Raw genomic sequence first — 21,863 nt, 5'->3', positions numbered from 1 at the left:
ATTTTTTCTGTACTAATTTTTTAATTATAATTTTCAACAATTATTGATCTCCTAATTTTCATCGATATATCTCAAATCTTAACAGATAAAGCTAGAATTCAATATGCATACTACAACATTATTAAATTTTATTATATTAGTGTACTATATTTTCTTATTATGTATTAAATTGATTATTTTTTTCACAATTTAAATAATATTTCGTGCATCGCACGGGGAAAACTGCTAGTATATATAAATTATAAAAAAAAGCTACTTTGCAAATTAACATTTACTCTAAAAGGGGTTTTTTTAATAGTTTTTTTTTCATAATAAGTTCATAACTGCAAGTAGCCTAGTAACATAATTGGTTTTATTTTTTTTTATTTTTTTGGTTATATCATCTACAAAAGTTCATCATGCCATATATGTAAATGTAGTATTGATTCGTTAAAAAAATGTAATACTGATTAATTGAATTATAAAATTTGATATGCGTACGTTAAAAAATAATATACATTACCCAAAGATGAAATTGGATGAAAGAAGCATCTTCCAACAAAACAAAATTAAAATAAAACGAAAATAACAATAATATATATATATATATATATATAATGCAAATTACTATATTATGTTCAACTTTAGGGCAAATGTGTATTTTCCACCAAAAACTAACGGAGAAATGGATGGAGGGGCTCTATATGTTAAAAGGTTAAACGTTTGGGGTGTGACCAAAGTTCAAAGGAGGTCGATGCAAATTGCCCGACATGTCATATTCAATCTTTCAGACACAAACATGTCGTGTGAACAACAACAAAAAACAAGACACAAACTACCAGGAAGGACCTAAAACTCCAAGATGCTCTTCGATTCATAGGTACATATAAACATCGGTGATTTGGTACGTACAAGTAGATCTAAGCACCAGGTTATTTCCGACTCGAGATATCTAACATTTTTTTTCTTTTTTTTTTTACGGTCCCTAAATAAGACGGTGTCTCAATTCACATACTCACCTCGAACACAACTGTTTCACTTGAAAATAATCGATTGCAAGAAAGCAACCCGAAAACCCACAAGACAGACAGACTTTACTCGAAGAGCAAATTGAATTCAAACTAATGAAGACGAAAAGAGAATTATGCCTCCAAATGATGTTATATCACACCACTAAAATGTGAGAGATACGACAAGTACACAATCCTAGATAAATAAACGATAACGAATTCAAAATCTAGCAGAACAATTCGGTGGACACACACACACACACGATGCAAACTCCATTAGGACAAAGACCATAAGATACCATTTAGGTTAAATACAAACAACTCGACGTTCGACACAAAACTGAAACAAAGGCAAAGTTTGACTTGACCAACCGCTGCAACAGGAAGACGACAACTGACCGACATTCAGACACCCAAACTGAGGAATTCTGGACCACAACTCTGGACCTTGTCAAACATTCCTAGTACTCACTGGAACATTAGACAACAACAATTAATAAACAAACTTGAAGCGAAAAAAAATGCACAGGCAAGCACTCCATGAATCGAAAGAAGAAAGTCAAAATAATACGAGCAATTTTGATAAATACTTGCACAAGAGATGGAAATTTTGAGTATTTATTGAGTTTGTTTTTGCTACATAGATACAAAGCACTGAAACAAATGAAATTCGAGGGAAGTTGTGTACAATAAAAAGGTATCGCACAACAGACCTGATCGTTTTCATCAGCTGCTTCGTGTGGGGATTTGTTTGTCTCGGAAGGCTTATCAGCACCGCAGTTCTGTCTGTTGCACTTTGTCCTGAAAGGATAGTTTATATTGTTGCATTTCTCACACTTCCAGCTTCCCTCCGGCATGTCTGGTTTTTAAACAATATTATTATAAGTATAATACTTACCGGAAAGAAAGATTGGATCTTTATTTTTAAGTGTAAAGGAAAATAACTATTAGGCCTCGTTTGGTTGCCAAGATAAGATTAGCCAAGATAAATTAAATAATCTAATGAAACCCAATTGTATTATTGGACCTTGGAAGATCCAATAAAAAACATGCCTAAAAAGCAAGATAAGGCATGATAATATAATATTTACGGGTCGATCCGGCAAGTTATTGGGGATACCAAACATCAAACAAAGTCCCACTATTTAGTTAATCATCGCTAATCTCCCCAACCAAACGAGGCCTAAGTGTATAATACTTACTGGAATTCTTGACTGATTTCGCAACCTGCATAATTATTAAAGAAAAATTCAGAGCACATTTTGAAACTACAGAGTGTGAAATTTCTATTAAAAGGCACAAAATCAAACCTGGGATCCAGGCTTAGGTGTATTGCACTTCCTCATGTTGCAAACTGTTCTAAACGAAAAATTCATATTGCCACACTTGGGACATGACCAATCATTATCGCGAGTTCCATCTAAAAAAATCGTAAAATAATTGGTTATCCATAGAAAAAACGAAGATTAAAATATACAAGAGAAATCACATACCGCCAGATTTCTTCTGAGGTGTATCCTCAGGAAAATATGCGGGCCTTTGACCCTGCACTCAATAACAATCAGGCAGTTAGTCAAGTAAAGTACACCATATAAAAGGACTCGTTAACTATAAGAAACATATTTTCTATTTTTTTGCAAAAGACAAAGCTGGAACCTTTTTTCCAGGAACATAAACTTGTAGTAACTTTTTAAAATAGAAACATACCATAGCAGGGCTCATCGGCAAAGCCAAACCATATCGATCGACGAGAGGTGGCACACGATACATCCCACCTACAAAAACATAATGGGACATTCAATCAAAAAAAAGAGAGACTATACCTGTAGACATTGTTGTTATACCGAAAATCGAATCGTAAACTGTGTTGTTAAATTTACAAATCGCTAATCGTAACAAATCATGAATCGTAATAGTTTGAACTTTTATTGAAAATTGTTATAAATTTAAATATATGTGCGTATTTAATGTTATAATCAGTAATAACACTTAGCAATGGCTAAACAGTGAAAAAGAGTTGAGAGTTGTAAGAGAAAAATTATATCTATAATTGGGTTTGACGTGTAAAGAAATATTTTTGACTTTTTTTACCAAGTATTTTCATAAAAAAATAGTGTGATTCAAAAAAAAATCTTATTTAATTTATGCTTTATAAATATTTTAGCTTATTTGATTTTATGTTAAACGAGATTTTATTTTTAACATAAAAAATAATATACATTTTGAATCATAAAAATCGTATAAAATCGCAGCAAATCGTTAAAAAACAACATAATTATGTCAAATCGAATTTTCTTAAGATTCAAATATGGAAACGAATCATTCAATCGAATAGTAAATCGTAAAACTTTGATACCATGCTTGTAGATGCCATATGAAGAGAAAAAAAATCTGAAGGATGGACATTAAGAACTGCGAGCATGCATTTTGAGAAATTAAACGCTGTTATAGGTAAATTGGACCGAAGAAAATAAAGAGAGAGATCATACCATTTCCCATCATTGATCCATTTGCGTAAGAAGGAGGGGCAGATAAATGCAAAGGCTGATATGGGCTGCCACCAGAAAGACGACCTCCATAGTTGTAATGATACGATGAGCCCCCAGAAAAAGGCATATCGTATGGAGGCATAGAATTTCTGTTGAACAGAGAAGAGCCATACGGAGATACACCCATGTACATTGAGGGTGTACCGGAGCCTACATATGGAGCTGCAGATGGGTAGCCCTGAAGTGCTTGCATTGGTCTGTGAGCAGATTTCTGAAATAATATCACATAAAATCTAAGATACTCGCGAAAAAACAATTGTACATGAACAAGTACAAAAAAAGAAAAAAGAAAAAAAGAATCTTCCAAAAATAGTCAGACCCTGAATCGCAGATGCTATTATTAATATAACTATAATGATGGGAGGAAATAAGATCGAGTTTTGATGTGATATTTGTTTTCTTGACAAAGATGGAGAAGATATCATATCGGTATTCGTGAAACAGTACAGAGAATATCAAATGAACCTCTAGCTAAAATATAACTTATCAAGAATACCGTACAAGGTAAAATTAACGATCTTAATTGCAGGAAAAATGATACAACCAGCCTTTTGTTTTGCAAATTTATGACTAAAGTACATTAAATTCTTACAGAGTTGTGATCCGCGGGTCTGGACTGGGTGCAGTTGCGCATATTACAAGTTGTCCTAAATGAGAAATTCACATTGCTACAGCTTGGGCACGTCCAGTCATCTTCCCTGCGGCCACCTACAAACCAAACAGGGCCAAATAAATACCAGAACCAAGGTACAAATATTAAATAGAAAATAAAGCATATCTCAGATTTGCGAGTTTCCATAATCTCGTAAAATTTGAAACATCATATTCCAAATCTTGTACCGATTAATACCATATAAGAAGGGAAGGAACTTTTGTACAGTGGAGGGAGATCAATATTCAATAAATGAAAAGATACGATTTCAGAACGGGAAATCCTATAGGCAAAACTCCATCATGCAGCGGCATAATCCGTTAGAGAAAAATATTGGACCTAAGCTTCCGAATAGTGAAATCTCCATTTTCGTTCTTTTGTACTAACATAAGAATCTAAAATACATATCATGAAATGCAAATGCATGTTTCTGCAGTCACATGGGATCTAATTGCACCGGAAAATAGATATATACCACAATATTTATAAAAAAAATCTTCAGACGTGCACAAGTTTCATTAGGAAATATTTACAAATAAAGATGACTGATTTTTCATGACGCAAGTACAAGAGCAATTCACATGCATATGTCAGTAGTCAAAAAGTTAATCCTCGAAACTCGACATTTCACATGCGTAAAACACTCGTCCATAATCCATATGTCGAAAATCATGCATATTTTCTTAAACGAGAAACATTAATCGACAAATTTATAATATCAACTGTTATCCGGGAGTTCTATCGAAACAAATAGATGCGAAACAGCCATATGAATTTATTCAACACGGAAACGAGAGATGTGCAAGAGACGGATTAATATAACTTTTAAAATGAAAATTAAATTCACAAAAAGAAGTGCATTTAGGTCAGGAAAAACATAAACATGGTAATTGATGAAAAATATACCATCTGTCCTCGCACGTTTAGCAGCTGAAGAACTTCTGCTGTCTACCTGTAATGCAACAAAAATAATTCAACAAATAGTACCAAAAAAATAAAAAAATCAAAAATCAAAAATAAATAATAAATATTCAAATTTCAATGCACAGATCTTTGTTTCGACTACATCCCACATATAATTTTACTCCAGAACACCAATTACCGACGTTTCAGAAAGATCAAGGGCGAAAACACCACATGTAAGAAGCGAAAATTAACAGTATAAAAAAAATCCAAACCTAATAAAATCAACGGAGAATTTAATAGAAATCAAAATTACCTGAGACATATCGTAGCCCAATTTAGAGGGAAATCAATCGAAATTTGAGAAAATCTTTTGTATAGTTTCGAGGGCTTGATCTCAGGCGAGAGAATTCGAAATTAGGGCACAGAGATGAGAGAGAGAGAGAAAAAAAGGGAGAGAGTTCGGCGATTGAATTTCGTTAAAATTGTAATAAGAAAATGAGTTTATTGCAATCAGAACCCTATGTTTGATTAAGAAATATTTGTAGGTACTTATGAAAAGAAAACAAAAATAAATTGCAAATATAAAAATAATCAAAATTAATTAAAAAGATTTTAAAAATAATTAGTTGATTTCAGATTTTTTTTTAAGTTGATTTATGGGGGAAAAAACCGGAAAAAAGCTAAAAGAAAAAGAATAAAAATTATTTTTTATTAGAATTTTTTTATTATTATTTTTTAACTAGCATTTTCCCCCGTGCGATGCACGGGATATTATTTCAAAGTGAAAAAGAATAATCAATTTAATACATAATGAGAAAATATAGTACACTAATATAGAAAAAAATAATAATGTAGTATTATAAATGTTACATATTAAGATTTAACAAATCGAAATTCTATCTTTATCTCTTACACGGAATATTATTTCAAAAGTGAAAAAGAATAATCAATTTAATATATAATGAGAAAATATAGTACACGAACATAGAAAAATTAATAATGTAGTATTATAAATGTTACATATTGAAATTTAACAAATCGAATTTCTATCTTTATGTCATAAGATTTGAGATATATTGATGAAAAATAGGAGATTAATAATTGTTGAAAATTATAGTTAGAAAATCAGTAGAGAACAAAAATATTAAAAATAAATAATTACAGATGTACCATTAAGGTAGGATTCTTCACGGTTTAGTTTCAATTTTGATAATTGTTGAAAATTATAATTATAAACTAGTAGAGAACAAAAATATTAAAAATAAATAATTACAGAAATTCCAGTAGGGTTTTTAGGGTTGCCCAGCGTTTCTTTCTTTTATATATAAGATAATTTAATAAATAAAAAATAAAAAATTAAAAAAATAACATTTATATAAATATAAAAAGTGATGAGAACTTTGTGGTGTAAATTGATTAGTAGGGAGAGATAAATTTTGAATATGAAAAAAACTGGACCTACTACCGATATTGAAAATGCCGATGGATTTACTCTTATTTAGAAAAAAAAAAAATTTAGAGGGATTATCAGCGGTAGTCTCTATTAATTATATTGATGAAATGTATTTTATTTTTTAATTTTATAGTTTCACAATAAATCACGCATAATGCACTCTATAAATAAATTTTCAAAGCTAGTAAAAGTAATTTAATATTTTTAGGATGTAAATTGTCTAACTCAATTTTTTTTATTTTTACCAAGGGTTCGTTCGGCTCTTTTGGCCAACTCGAGCTCGATGTCACGGACTTGTTCCCTTAACAAGGAACCGTGCGGCCTTAGCTCCTTCTCGCCCCTCCCGATAGCTAAGTCAGCCTCTCCCGAAAGTGTTGCGAATGCTAAGTGATGAAAAACGAAAGAAGAACTTAAGAAGATAAGAGAGTTTGTAGGAAAGTACTTTTATTGGCTAAGTGCTTGTTGGATTTCTTGGATGGTTACAAATGATGACCCTACATCTATTTATACTAGACCACCTCTTTAATGGACGATGGAGATCTATTTGATCTAACGGTTTGGAGTGGTTCACTAGAACACTCCAAATAATTCCTACAAAATATCTACAAGGGAGGGTTCTAGAATATTTTCTAGAATCCTCCAGGTATCTCTACTCCTCTATACATTTGGGCCAACTTGGGCCTAATCCTATTTGGGCTAAATCTTGGGCTTCTTAACCTCCCAACCCAAGGTAAATTGGCAAGTGGTTGGGCCAAATTAGCGGGCCGTGACATCCTCCTCCGCCTAATTCGGCGACGTCCTCGTTGCCTCGAACAAGTGGAGACGATCTTGAAATTGCCACAAGTCTTCCTTAGTCTCCCACGTTGCCTCGGACTCGGGTAATCCCTTCAACTTGATGAGGTATTGAATACTCGATGGAACTCCCCTACGTCGCTTCAATTGTCGGTCGACCACTTCCTCGATCTCCTTATCATATGACTTAGTCATGATGGGTGGTGCTCGGTGTGACTCTCCTCGGCTCGGGTCTTCCATGTCTTCGTGATAAGGCTTCAACATACTCACATGGAAGACCGGGTGGATTTTCAAAGAACTTGGAAGTTCTAAGCAATACTAAACTTTGCCGACCTTGGCGATCACCGGGAATGGTCCTTCGTACATCCGCACAAGTCCCTTGTGCATGCTCCGCAACGCCTTGAATTGTTGGGGCAATAGTTTCACCATCACTTGGGCCCCAACGTCAAATTCCCGAGATCGTCGTTTGTCGTCCGCCCACTTCTTCATTCGTCGCCTAGCCTTCTCAAGGCACGCCCGGGCTAAGTCGGCTTGTTCCTCCCACGACTTAGCCATCTTCAATGCTCCGGGATTCCTTCCATCGGTTGCCGTAGCCAATGTGTGTGGCGTAAGAGGTTGTTGTCCCGTCGCAAGCTCGAATTGACTCCTCCCCGTGGCTTCGCTCCGCTGCAAGTTGTAAGAAAATTGTGCCACGTCGAGGAGTTTCGCCCAATCTTTTTGATTGGCTCCCATGAAGTGCCGTAAGTAGCACTCGAGTAGGGCGTTCACCCTCTCCGTTTGCCTGCGGTTTGGGGGTGAAAGCTTGTCGAGAAGCAAAGCTCGGACCCCAAAAGCTTGAAAAGCTCCGTCCATAATCGCCTCGTGAAGCGTGGGTCTCGATCGCTTATGATGCTCCTCGGTAGTCCCCAATACTTGACGACGTTCTTGAAAAAGAACCGGGCTGCCTCCTCCACAGTGCAGTCCCTCGAGCAAGCTATGAACGTCCCATACTTTGAAAAGCGATTGATCACCACCATGATAGATCCGGACCCCTCAGATGTCGGCAATGCACTTATGAAATCCATTGAGATTGACTCCCATGGTCGCTCGGGGATGCGAGTGGTTCAAGTAACCCTGCTGGCTGTTTATTCTCCACCTTGTCTTGTTGGCACACAAGGCAAGTCTTCACGTACACATCGACAATATCCCGCATGTGGGGCCAAAAGTAGGCCGTCTCGAGCAACGCCATTGTACGCCTTTGGCCCGGATGCCCCGCCCACTTGGTGTCGTGGCATTCCTTAATGAGGTCCTTCCTCAAGCTGCCCCACTTCGGAACGAAGAGTCGTTGTCCCTTCGTGTAGAGTAGGCCGTCCTCTACCCAAAATTGCCTCGTCTTGCCCTCCTTGACGAGTCGGATTAGCTCCTTGGCCATTGGATCATGTTCGAGCCCTTCTCGAATCATGTCGACCAAGTTCCCTCTGGATGAGCTAATAGCTGCGAGTTCGGCCTTTCTACTCAATGCTTCGGCCACAACATTTGCCTTCCCCGGTTTGTACTCCAAAACGTAGTCGAACTCCGCCAGGAAGTCTTGCCACCGTGCTTGCTTTGACGAGAGTTTCTTCTGCGTTTGGAAGTAGCTCGTGGCAACGTTGTCGGTCTTGACCACGAACGGCGTGCCTAATAGGTAGTGTCGCCATACCCGAAGGCAATGGATGATGGCGGTCATCTCCTTCTCTTGGACCGTATAGCGCCGCTCCGTCTCGTTGAGCTTTCCGCTCTCGAAGGCGATCGAATGCCCCTCTTGCATCAAGACCCCTCCAATGGCAAAGTCGGAAGCGTCCGTGTGTAACTCGAACGACTTCCCAAAGTCCGGTAAGGCGAGGACCGGCTCTTAGCTCACTGCTGCCTTTAAGTCATCGAACGCTCGTTGACAAGAGTTGGACCACTCCCACGTCTTATTGAGCAGGTCGGTTAGTGGTGTCGCTCGTGCCTAGTACCCTTTTATGAACCGCCGGTAGTAATTGATTAAACCAAGGAAAGAACGTAACTCGATTACCTTCGTCGGCGGTTCCCAATCGGTGATAGCCTTGATTTTCACTCCATCCATTTGGAGTCGCCCGTGCCCGATGATATGCCCCAAGAATTGGACCTCCTCCTTGGCAAACTCGCACTTCTCCTTCTTCACAAAGAGCTCGTTCTCCCGAAGTACTTGGAAGACGGTGCGAAGGTGGTTGGCGTGCTCCTCCATGGTATCGCTATAAACGACGATGTAGTCCAAGTAGACCACCACGAACCGATCTAAGTATGGATGGAAGATCTTGTTCATGAGAGTGTAAAATGTTGCCGCGGCGTTGGTTAGTCCGAACGGCATGACGAGCCACTCGTAAGAGCCGTATCGAGTGATGCACGTTGTCTTTGGCTCGTCCCCTTCGGCAATGCGGACTTGGTAGTAGCCCTTTTGCAAGTCCATCTTCGTATATATCTTGGCTTTACCAAGTCTATCAAACAAATCGGTTATCAAGGGAATGGGGTACTTGTTCTTCACGGTTACCTTGTTAAACGCCCGGTAGTCCACGCACATTATCAAAGAGCCATCGTGCTTCTTCTGGAATAAGACCGGTGCATCGTAAGGTGCCTTCGATAGTCGGATCTTCCGCGTCTCGATGAACTCGTTGAGTTGCTTTCGGAGTTCCTCGAGCTCCGGCGGTGACATGCGATAGGGAGCCATGGCGGGTGGCTTGGCTCCGGGTTCCAACTCGATGGCATGATCCACCTCCCTCCTAGGTGGAAGCTTGTCTGGTAAAGTCGGTGGCATCACGTCTTGGTTGGCTTCCAAGACGGTTTGGATGATCGGTGTCACGTCCTCCTCTTTATTGACGGGCGGGTTGTCCTCCTTTAAAGCGGCTACGAATGTCGGCTCGCCTCGTCGAACTCCCTTGGCAACTTGCATGGCCGACAGTTGCATTGGTTGCGTTCTTTCTTCCTTTGTGGTGCCGTTGGTGGCCGGCACCATACAAGGTGTCCCCTTATCTAAGATACAAACTGAATTAAAATAAGGCATCGGGATAGCCATTACCTTGCGGAAGAAATCCATGCCTAGCACCACCTTGGCCCTTCCAAGTGTCTAAGTGTAGCTCCATGTATCGTGCTACACCGTTGAGTGGTTGTGCCTTAGCGTTGACGGCTTTAAGCCAACCGCCCGTTTGGTCCACCGTAGGCCACCCTCTTGGCCTCGTCCTCGGTGATAAAGTTGTGTGTCGCTCCTGTGTCCACCATCACCTTTGCTGGGGTACCGTTGATGCGGGCTTCCACGTACATCAGCCCCTTGTTCGATGTAGCCGGGATCGGATTGGCATTTAAGGCGTTCAGAAGTTGGAGCGATCCCATGTTGCCTAGCCCCTTGTTTGTGCCTTGCTCGGCCTCTTGTTGTTGTAAGAATGCCGACAATGACCCCATCTTGGGACATTGACTCATCGCGTGCGGACCCTTGCACACGAAGCATCCTCCCTTAGGCACAAACGACTTCTTCTTCTCCTCAAGTTGTTGGCGCGAGGATGGCTTGTCTCCTTCCCTTGAGGTTGACGCTCGCCTTGGGTCTCGGTTATCTCGATGGTCCCGACCATGATTGTCCCGTCTCTCTCCCCCACCTTTAGTCGGGTTCCACTTCTCCTTTCGCAATGAATCTCTCGGTTGGTATTCGGTTAAAGACTCGGCGGCGGCAATAGCTTCATCGACGGATTTAATGTCTCGTCGGTGGAGTTCTTGCTTGGCCCAGCCTTGTAACCCATCGGTGAAGTGGAAAAGGAGATCCTCCTCGGAAAGGTTTGGAATTTGAAGGGTGAGGGTGGTGAACTCCTTCACGTTCTCTCGGATTGAACTTTGTTGCTTGAGTTCCCTCAACTTCCTTCGAGCCTCATAAACGACATTATCTGGGTAGAAGTGTCGTTTGAGTTCCCTCTTGAACTCCTCCCATGTATCGATCCGGCAAGTGCCTTTCTCGATATCGGCATGCTTTCTACGCCACCACAACATAGCCGTGTCGGAAAGAGAAAGGGAATCAGTTCTTACCTTAGTCATCTCGTCGACTAAACCGATACCCTCGAAATATTGCTTCATCCTCCATAGGAAGTTCTCAACTTCCTTGGCGTCCCTTACGCCGTTGAATCCTGTTGGCTTTGGGCAGTCCACCCTTGGACTTGAAGTAAAGCTAACACTCCCATTAGTGGCGGCCTTTTTGCACAAGGCCAAGTCGTCGCGCATCCCCTCGATGCTCTCTTGGAGGGATTGGATGATGGCCTCCAATCGATCCAAACGTTCCTCCTGCAACGTATCATTGTCTCTAAACAAATGGAGTTGCTCGGCGACGTGATTCTCCAACACTTCCGCATCGTGCTCGAGCTTCTCGAATCGTTCGCTAAGCTCCGCTATGGCGACGCTATTCTCGAGCCTCTCAAGTCTTTCGCCATGATCTGTTAGCACGACATCATTAACGGTACTCTCCCCACGAGCCTTGCTATGGTCCTCCTCCTTCTTGTTGTTTACTTGGGCCTCTCTGCCACGTCCCTCGATTACGTACGTAATGTCTTCGACGTTCGTCATCGCTTGAGAATTCGATCAACACTAAGCCCTAGCCGGGCTCTGATACCACTTGTCACGGACTTGTTCCCTTATCAACGAACCGTGTGGCTTAGCTCCTTCTCGCCCCTCGCGATAGCTAAGTTAGTCTCTCCCGAAAGTGTTGTGAATGCTAAGTGATAGAAAACGAAAGAAAAACTTAAGAAGATAAGAGAGTTTGTAGGAAAGTACTTTTATTGCTTAAGTGCTTGTTGGATTTTTTTGGATGGTTACAAATGAGGAACCTACCTCTATTTATACTAGACCACCTCCTTAATGGACGGTGGAGATCTATTTGATCTAACGGTTGGGAGTGGTTCACTAGAACACTCCAAAGAATTCCTACAAAATATATACAAGGGAGGGTTCTAGAATATTTTCTAGAATCCTCCAAGAATCTCTACTCCTCTATACATTTGGGCCAACTTGGGCCTAACCCTATTTGGGCTAAATCTTGGGCTTCTTAGCCTCCCAACCCAAGGGAAATTGGCAAGGGGTTGGGCCAAAACTAGCGGGCCGTGACATCGAGCTCGAGTCCATGTTGCCGAGCTCGAGCTCGAGCTCATCGAGCCAATTTTTTTGGCTCGAGCTCGAGCTCATTTAATTTTTTTTATAATTATTTAATTTTTTTATTATTATTTAATTTTTTTATTAAAATCATTTGATTTTTTTATTAAAAAATATTTATAAGAAAATAAAAAAAAGTTATAAAATAAATAATGAACTCTAGTTAAATATATTTTTTATTTTTTCTATTATTATTATAATATATTATATTATTATGAATTATTTAAATAATATAGATTTGTTTCTATTTAATTACTAGAAATATTTATTATTATAGACTATTTCTTATTTAGTTAATAACAATAAGAATACGAATAAGAATATATATATATATATATATATATATATATATATATATATATATATATATATATATATATATATATATATATATAAAGGCAGCTCTCGAGCTGTCGAACAATTAATTTTGGGCCCGAGCTCGAGTTCGAGCCTTTGTCGAGCCGTCTCGTCGAGTTCGCGAGTCGGTTCGGCTCGTTTACCACCCCTACAGGTCTATATGTAATATGAGGTGCTATTGGAATTACTGAAATACTCCTAGGGGTCCTTTTATTTGTAGCATGTCAAATATTTCCACCCAGTTTTAAATTGGAACGTGCAGAACGAAATTCACAACTCTCATCTATAAATACATACTTCCCCGCCCGTGTGTGGTCACAAATTTTTTTTTTTTTTTTTTTTTTTTTAATTTGAATACCGTAGAAACGACGATTATTGATCGGAGTTCCGACTGCCGACTACTCCTTGGCCATTTGTGGCCCCAAAGTTGGTAGTTCCTTTCCGCGTAGTATTTTTGGATTGTATTTACTGTGCGCATTTGACATTTTAATTTCTCCAGGCGTTCGTAATTTCTGATTTGTTTCATGTTACAGTTGCGAAACTCCGTTCTCGATCTTTAAGTCAATTTCAGGGCGATCTGATTTTCAGTGTAGGTGAAATTGTCATTCTCGTTATGTATTTTTTTTTTTTTTTTTTATATTGTTTCTGGTTGTGGTGAATTTTCCAAAGAATGGCACAAAGGGTTACAAATGAGGATCCTACCTCTATTTATACTAGACCACCTTCTTAATGGACGGTGGAGATCTATTTGATCTAACGGTTGGGAGTGGTTCACTAGAACACTCCAAAGAATTCCTACAAAATATCTACAAGGGAGGGTTATAAAATATTTTCTAAAATCCTCCAAGAAACTCTAATCCTCTATACATTTAGGCCAACTTGGGCCTAAGCCTATTTGGGCTAAATCTTGGGCTTCTTAACCTCCCAACCCAAGGGAAATTGGCAAGGGGTTGGGCCAAAACTAGCGGGCCGAGCTCGAGCTCATCTTGCCAATTTTTTTGGCTCGAGCTCGAGCTCATTTTTTTTTTTTTTAATTTTTTTTTATTATTTAATTTTTTTATTAAAATCATTTGATTTTTTTATTAAAAGTTATTTATAAGCAAATAAAAAAAATTATAAAATAAATAATGAACTCTAGTTATATATTTTTTTAATTTTTCTATTATTATTATAATATATTATATTAGTATGAATTATTTAAATAATATAGATTTGTTTCAATTTAAATACTAGAAATATTTATTATTACACATTATTTACTATTTAGTTAATAATAATAAGAATAAGAATAAGAATAAGAATAATATATATATATATATATAGGCAGCTCGCGAGCCGGCTTGCGAGCTGTCGAACAACTAATTTTAGGCTCGAGCTTGAGCACGTCTGAAGCTCGAGCTCGTGAGCTCGAGTTGGAGCCTTTGTCGAGCCGGCTCGTCGAGTTCGCGAGCCGGCTCGGCTCGTTTGCCACCCCTACATGTCTATATGTAATATGAGGTGCTATTGGAATTGCCGAAATGCCCCTAGGGGTCCTTTTATTTGTAGAATGTCAATTATTTCCACCCTCTTTTAAATTGGAATGAAATTCGTGCAGAACGAAATTCACAACTCTCATCTATAAATACATACTTCCCGGCTCGGGTGTGGTTACAATTTTTTTTTTTTTTTTAATTCGAATATCGATTAAGCGACGGTTATTGATCGGAGTTCCGACTGCCAACTACTCCTTGGCCATTTGTGGCCCCAAAGTTGGTAGTTCCTTTCCGCGTAGTATTTTCGGATTGTATTTACTGTGCGCATTTGACATTTTAATTTCTTCCGGCGTTCGTAATTTCTGATTTGTTCCAGGTTACAGTTGCGAAACTCCGTTCTCGATCTTTAAGTCAATTTCAGGGCGATCTGATTTTCAGTGTAGGTGAAATTATCAGTCGTTATGTATTTTTTTTTTATTTATATTGTTGCTGGTCGAAAATCCTCCGCGATTCCTAATTTCTGAATTGTGTTGCTTTCTTCCTAATTTCTGATTATTTTTTTTTGTTTAATTTAGGTTAAAGTTGTGAACTCCGTTTTTGCTATTCAAGTCAATCTGTGATTTTGAGTGTATGTTGAATTTATTCGTTAATGATGTAATTTTTATTTTTTATATTATTTCTAATTGTAATATCTTGGGTCGATTCCTAATTTTTGAATTCTTTGGATTTCTTAGGGGATGTTTGGTTATGTTTTCAATGGGAATTTATAGTTTTCAAAATTTCTGATAAATAAAGTAGATTATTGGTTTTCGTGTAGAAAATGGGAATGTGTTTGGATTAAGGTGTATTTTTAGTTTTATGTAGGTGTAGAAATGAGAATATATTTGGTTGTGATGAATTTTCTCTACGAAAGTACGTGAACAAGTAGACTATAATGATTGATGATGATGATAGTGATTATTATTATTATTATTATTATTATTATTATTATTATTATTATTATTATTATTATTATTATTATTATTATTATTATTATTATTATTATTATTATTATTATTATTATTATTATTATTATTATTATTATTATTATTATTATTATTATTATTATTATTAGGGTAAATTACAAACACCCCCCTGAGGTATGGTCAAATTACAAAACAACCCCTCTTGTTTGGATAATTACATCTACCCCCCTCAACTATGATTTTTTCTTAGACCTCCACCTTTATGGTGCCAAATTCAACATAGTCATCTAGATTCCGTGAAATGTGCTCTAGTTTGTACTCTTTTTGTGTAAAAAATACAGTTTCCGATGCACCACAAACTGATATATACAAGCTAAAAATCACATATTATGGTCATCTTGCTTCATAATGTCGAGTTTGAATGGGATAAAACGGGTACGAAAGTGATAATATTCCATATAATCTCGAAGATTCCACTAAATTTGATGAGTTGAGGGGGGTGGATGTAATTATCCAAACAAGAGGGGTGTTTTTGTAATTTGGCCATACCTAAGGGGGGTGTTTGTAATTTACCCTTATTATTATTATTATAAATAAAGGAGGAAACCCTTGCGTGACGGTATCTCTATTAGAGTAAGAGACCTACTCGAACTCCTAACTCTTCTCCTTTTTTTTTTCTTTTTTTCCCTTTTTGTGTTGTAATTTTAGGGTTAATCGCAAAAAGGCCCATGACAAGGGCACTTAATTAAAAGATGGACATTCAACTTTTTTGTCTTTCAAATAAATCCAGTTCATTCAAACTTATTTGCAAATAAGGAAAATCCTTTTATATATACCAAAATTATCCACAATTCATTGAAATCCAATTTAACTCCAATTTCATGATTTACACCCCAATTTAGCCAAATTTCATCAATTAACCAATTTCAACCTAATTTCAATTTCGACCCGCCGGGGACCGCCGGTCTCCGGCGTTGAATTTTTTTTTTTAATATAATTTTTTTTTTTTTTTAAAAATATTTTAATTAATATTACTGTCTTGGCTGTTAAATTACTGTCTCCGGCAGTTATTTAACTGTCGAAGACAGTAATTTAACTGTTAATTGATTTTTTTTTTTAATTAATATTATTGTTCGGGAAAATAATCTCCCAAACAGTAATTTAGTAGCCAAGACATAATATTATTTAAAATATTTTTTTCCAAGAAAAAGAAAATTCAAAAAAGAAAAAGTCAACGGTGGTTGACCGGCCGTAAAAAAAATTTTGAAAAAAAAAAGAAAGAAAAAAAAGTCAACGCCGGAATCTGGTCGGAAAAAAATATTTTTCTGAAAAAAACAATTTGGGGGTTGATGTGATATATTTATTTAAATCCGGGGTCATTGTGTAATATTAAGGAAGTTAGAGCTAATGGATGAAATTGATAAGAATTATATTATGGAGGGTATTTTAGACTAAAGACATGGATGGGGATGGGTTTAATTGAGAGACTGATTTTTTTATGGACCAAAATGCATTTAAGTCCCATGTGATGGGTCTTTTTGCCATTCGCCCTTATTTTTAATTAGTTTTACTTATTTATTGGAAGCCCCTTTTCATCTTCAAATATATCCAAAAATATCCAACCAGTGTACAATGGCTTAATTTCACTTTATACCCTTGAAATGTAGCTTTTTGACACTTTGCACCCTCGAAACTAATTAATAGCAATTTCCACCATCGAAACACAATAAATAATGCATAATGCACCCCAAATGAATTTTCAAAGCTAGTAAAGGTAATTTAATAATTTTAATATTTTTTTAGGATGTCAAATCATTTGTTTTTATTCATCAATCATTTTGTAGTTATAAATTGCAAAAATAATAATACATCAAATCAACGTATTTAAAAATTAATACTTGTTATCGGAAAAAAAAATATTTGGGTACTACAAGCTTTCCCCATTTACCAACCTGAAATATACGGTTGGGTCGATGAGTTACCAATTTAGCGAAAATATTATTATAAATATTTATACATTAATTAAAAATTATTTTTTAATTTTTTTCGATTTTTTTTCGAACTTTGTTTATTTTTATTTTAAATTAATTAATTAAAAATTATTTTTTTTTCAAAATATTTTTTTTCCGATAAAAAAGTATTAATTTTTAAATACGTTGATTTGATGTATTATTATTTTTGCAATTTATAACTACAAAATGATTGATGAATAAAAAAAAATGATTTGACATTTGGCATACATAAAAAAAAAATACTATTGAAAATATTAAATTACCTTTATTAGTTATGTGTGATTTATTGTATTTCGACGATGTAAAGTGCTATTAATAAATGTGCTATTTCCAGCCTCAAAATATCTTATTTCACCTGCACCAAATTAAATATATTTCATGTTTTACCCTTTTCTGTCATTCACCCAAAATTTGTACAAAATCATAAACTATCTACCACCAAACTATATAATTAGAATATTCACAAAAATACTTCACCATTTTTCACTAGAATATTTACACAAAATTTCACCATTTGCACCTTAAGTGAACGATACTTTCGTCAGAGAAAAAAATACCCGAATGTCAAAAAGAGCAGGAGTAAACGTTCTCGAAAAAATTAATTAAGAACGCTTGTGTAGAAATAAATTATAAAAAAAAATTCAGAGATTTTTTATATCGTTATTTTCGGTGGATTAAAAAAGACAATAACTGAGGGTGATGATAATATAATGAACTCATTGCTCGTGACTTGAAGAGCATTCTTGACATCACGAAGGATTTGGGTACATGGATCTTTAAGATACTTCTATTAATGTGTATGAATGCTAGGAAATAGTGAAAACAATAATATTGTAATTGTTGATAGTTCATGGATATTTTTTGTACTTATGATTGAACTTTTTGTGTGAATGATGGAGAAATAAATATATTTTGTAATAAATTTCTATTCTAATAGAATAATTTTAGTCTCTATGCGTATTATTTTATTTATGATTTATATTATTAATTTTAAATCAGATGAGAATAAAAAAAATTATAATATTAATATTTTCATATTCTTTTAAAATTTCTAACGGCTATATTCGTTAAAAATTTAGCTACAAATGTTACAGTAGGAAACGTTGGAATACTAAATATTTCGTTGGTAAAAAAAGAAAAAAAAAACATCTTAAAACAGAGGAGGATTAAACAAATATAAGGGAGGGTGGTGGATTAAAAATTGAAGGATATTTACGATATTTTATATTAATTTGATGGTAAATTGAGATAATTGGGGTGGATACAACACCACTCCCTATTACTTGGTTTCCAGGATACGAAGTGCTAAAATCCTATATTTCAATGGTGCAAAGGCGGATTAAGTACTCTATTGTTGTGAAAGTTTGAAAATCTAAATTTACCACTCCATCCTTCTCATTTTAATAGCTACTTTAGATTGTTGCACACCAATTAAAAAAATTAACAAATTAAATATATATGTTGACAACAAAAGACAAAACAAATCACTAAAAAACCTTTGGCAGTGGCACTAATTGCTTCTCAACTAATTATCTTCCAATTAATGAAAAATGATTAAGGTCAAATTTGAAAAACATTATGCATTATTAAAATTCTAAAATGATAAATAATTTCAAACGAAGAAAATTATCCAAATAAGAAAATTAATCATGCATAACATTTGGTGTAATTATAATCTTTTTTTTTTCTTTGAGTAAGGTGTAATTATAATCTTAAAATCCCTCAAAACCAACCCCCCCCCCTCTTTCTCTCTCTCCTCCCCTCTCTCTCTCACACACAAAATGAGCTCGACCTACAGAATATTGGCAAAGGATTTCGAACTTGTGTATAATGACACCACACTGTCTTACTTCGCAAAACCTTTTGACAAATGAAACGATTGGTGATTGCGAATAAAAGTCGAAGTACTTGCTAATTTATAAAAGTTGAAGTGTTTGAAAGTGTCACTAAAAAAATAATTTATAAGTTGATTTGTTCGCGAGATAAACTTTAATTTTTAGCTTGTTTCGATAAATTGTCCATATGCCCTTAAAATTGGATCTAAATTTAAAGCGAAAAAAAAAAGGAATAGCTAAATAATAATAGCAAAAGCAACTTGCACATCTAAATGCAATGCAATTCAGTTTTCCAAGTAGTTTAATTAACACAAAAAAGCCAATAGTGGGAATTAAGCCCAATAACTTACACAAATTGCAAGATGAAGTACATGGTCTAAGGCCGTACCAGAAGACTAGAAAACAAAAAAAAAAAAAAAAGAAAATTACGCAAAATTAGAAGCCGATGGAACCTTCTAGAATTGACGATCCACCGGTGGGAAATGCGTGGAAGAAAAACGCGATGACGAGAGTGATGATAGGTACAGCTGTGAGTTGAGGCTTGTGCCGAAACCCGTCACCAGTTGAGGTGGACGATGGTGTCGCCGGAGTGGCCACGGGGGTGGTGGCGGTGGTGGAGGAGTTGTTGGTGAAGATGGCGGCATCGGAGGAGTTTGGTGGCAAGTGTAGCAGCTCTGCTCATTAATGAAAATAATTTAATTAAATTAAAAACACAAATTTAAGGGAATTAATTTACTAATTTACGGAGCTCTCGAAATAGTGTTTTGAGTTTTCTAAAGCTAGCGGAACACGAATCGAACTAGAGTAGTAGTTTTATTTTTGTTATATACTAGCAAATTAGCAATTCTTCACGGGGTAGCATTTAAAAAAAGGAAGAAATTTTAAATATTGATAATTAAATTGTATAAAAAACATATATTACACAATATTAAAATAATTAGTTGTCTAATTTAAATTGCCAAAATAACATTAAAAAAATTTCAAAATTAGGTAGGGCAAAACAATTAAAGAAAACTCCATATTGATGTGTGTAAGCTAGAGATATTTTGCTTTATTCTTCCGATAATTAAAATAAAAAAATTTCCACATCAGAGTGTGTAAAAAAAAGATATTAATTTCCAAAGAGATTACTAAAAGAAAGAAGAAAAAAACTATTATGATTTTGCAAGGCAATTTGCAAATCTAAATTTACTATAAAAGTCGAAAAATGCTGGAAATTAAAATCGGTAATGAAAAAATAATAATAATAATTAATTTTCAAAATTTACAGATATATTATTAGGGGTTTTTAGGTTGGCGTACCGTTTCTTTCTTGTATACAGTTAAACATCTATAAATTGTATGATACAGTCGGGTCTAGGGAAATTTTATTAATTTAGCGAATTATTAAATTATCGAGTTAATAATTTAACACGTTTTCACCGAGTGGGGACCGAGAGAAACTATTATTTAATCGAGATTAGTAATTTATCGAGTATTAATTTATCAAGGTTATCGAGATTCTACTGTATATATAAACATTTTATAAAAAATAAAAATAAAAAAAAGAAAGAAAAGAATATGAGTCGAACTCGAGCTCAATTAACTAATTTAATTTACTTTGATTTTAAGCCCTAGATTTCTCCATCACTATGCATTAAAATTATCAGACATACAGAATAATTATATTAAATAATACCCCTCCAAATAGCCCAACCATCATATATATATATATATATATATATATATATATATATATATATATATATATACACACATGCAATGTACATTTGTTTGTTTAGGTAAAAAATGCAGAAGTAACCCCACACACACACACACAGCAGACACGTCACCATCAGTATATGCATGCAAAAAAAAAGTCACACACACACACAGTGAAAGAATAAATGAATTGAAGAAGGAGAAGAAGTTACTGGGGCATTCGGCGACGCTGGCGTTAGCGAGCTTGCAGGAAGACGGCAGCTGCAGCAGCCGCGACTCCTGGACGCCCATGCTCTTCACGGCGGCGTTGGTGCCGTTGTGGATCTGCTGTATTATGTAGCACAGGCATGCCGGGTCGCTCTCCTTCAGATCCTCCACCGAGCTGCAGCAGTCCTTGCTCGGCGCCGCCGCCTTCGCCGTCACGAACGGCAGGCACGGCGTCACCTTCGTGAACTCCGACGAACACTTCACCGCCAGCGAATCCTCCGCCGCCGCCACCGCAAAGCAGAGGAGGAGTAGCGCCACAGCAATTATTTTCTTCTCCATTTCTTTATAAAATAAAGAACAAAAGAAAATTAAATTAAATTAAAAGTGTGTAGTAAAAGATTTCAAAAGATGGGATATATTTAGAAAAATTAAGTTGGGGGTGGTGGCCGGTGGGGGGTTGAGGAGAATTAATGACGGAAGAAAAAGTAGGTAGTTGGGGGAATTGATAGTAGTGAATGGCATTTAAGAGAGAGGAGAGAGAGAGAGAGATGTAGAGAGAGAAAGTGGATGTAATAATGTATAGTAGTATTAATATGACATGACTTAGGTGTAGGAATTAAAATTTGATCGGTTTTTTGACCACGCGGTGCCATTGTTGCCACGTGTACGCATATGACGACAGCAGAAGATTCAGTATATTGAAATTGACGTCTCTTTGTACTAAAACTGGAAAGAATTGATTGTGTCAGTGTGTATACAGTATAGTTAGGTTTGCTGCTTTAACTGGGCTTAAATAAATGAAACTTGATTTAC

The 21,863-nt window shown here is 36.1% G+C and overlaps 2 protein-coding genes across 2 annotated transcripts; both read right to left on the bottom strand.

Annotated features, from left to right (window-relative positions):
* Nucleotides 1–1,072: 1,072 nt before the first annotated feature.
* On the bottom strand, nucleotides 1,073–5,618 carry LOC105962380 (Ran BP2/NZF zinc finger-like superfamily protein). The gene is made up of 10 exons (XM_012986679.2): nucleotides 5,410–5,618; nucleotides 5,097–5,142; nucleotides 4,131–4,246; nucleotides 3,479–3,749; nucleotides 2,697–2,764; nucleotides 2,483–2,534; nucleotides 2,300–2,409; nucleotides 2,192–2,216; nucleotides 1,703–1,848; nucleotides 1,073–1,460 (listed from the first exon to the last, which is right to left on the bottom strand). The coding sequence occupies exons 1-10, from the start codon at nucleotides 5,416–5,418 to the stop codon at nucleotides 1,458–1,460; spliced, it is 846 nt and encodes a 281-aa protein (XP_012842133.2). The 5' UTR covers nucleotides 5,419–5,618; the 3' UTR covers nucleotides 1,073–1,457.
* A 13,784-nt stretch (nucleotides 5,619–19,402) lies between these two features.
* On the bottom strand, nucleotides 19,403–21,643 carry LTPG1 (glycosylphosphatidylinositol-anchored lipid protein transfer 1). Its single transcript, XM_012986677.2, has 2 exons — nucleotides 21,056–21,643; nucleotides 19,403–19,816 (listed from the first exon to the last, which is right to left on the bottom strand). The coding sequence occupies exons 1-2, from the start codon at nucleotides 21,387–21,389 to the stop codon at nucleotides 19,578–19,580; spliced, it is 573 nt and encodes a 190-aa protein (XP_012842131.2). The 5' UTR covers nucleotides 21,390–21,643; the 3' UTR covers nucleotides 19,403–19,577.
* Nucleotides 21,644–21,863: the final 220 nt, after the last annotated feature.

The sequence above is a fragment of the Erythranthe guttata genome, chromosome 11, assembly GCF_056151865.1.
Source record: "Erythranthe guttata isolate IM_541 chromosome 11, IM_541, whole genome shotgun sequence".
Lineage (NCBI taxonomy): Eukaryota > Viridiplantae > Streptophyta > Magnoliopsida > Lamiales > Phrymaceae > Erythranthe > Erythranthe guttata.
This window is presented reverse-complemented; position numbering and strand designations above follow the sequence as displayed.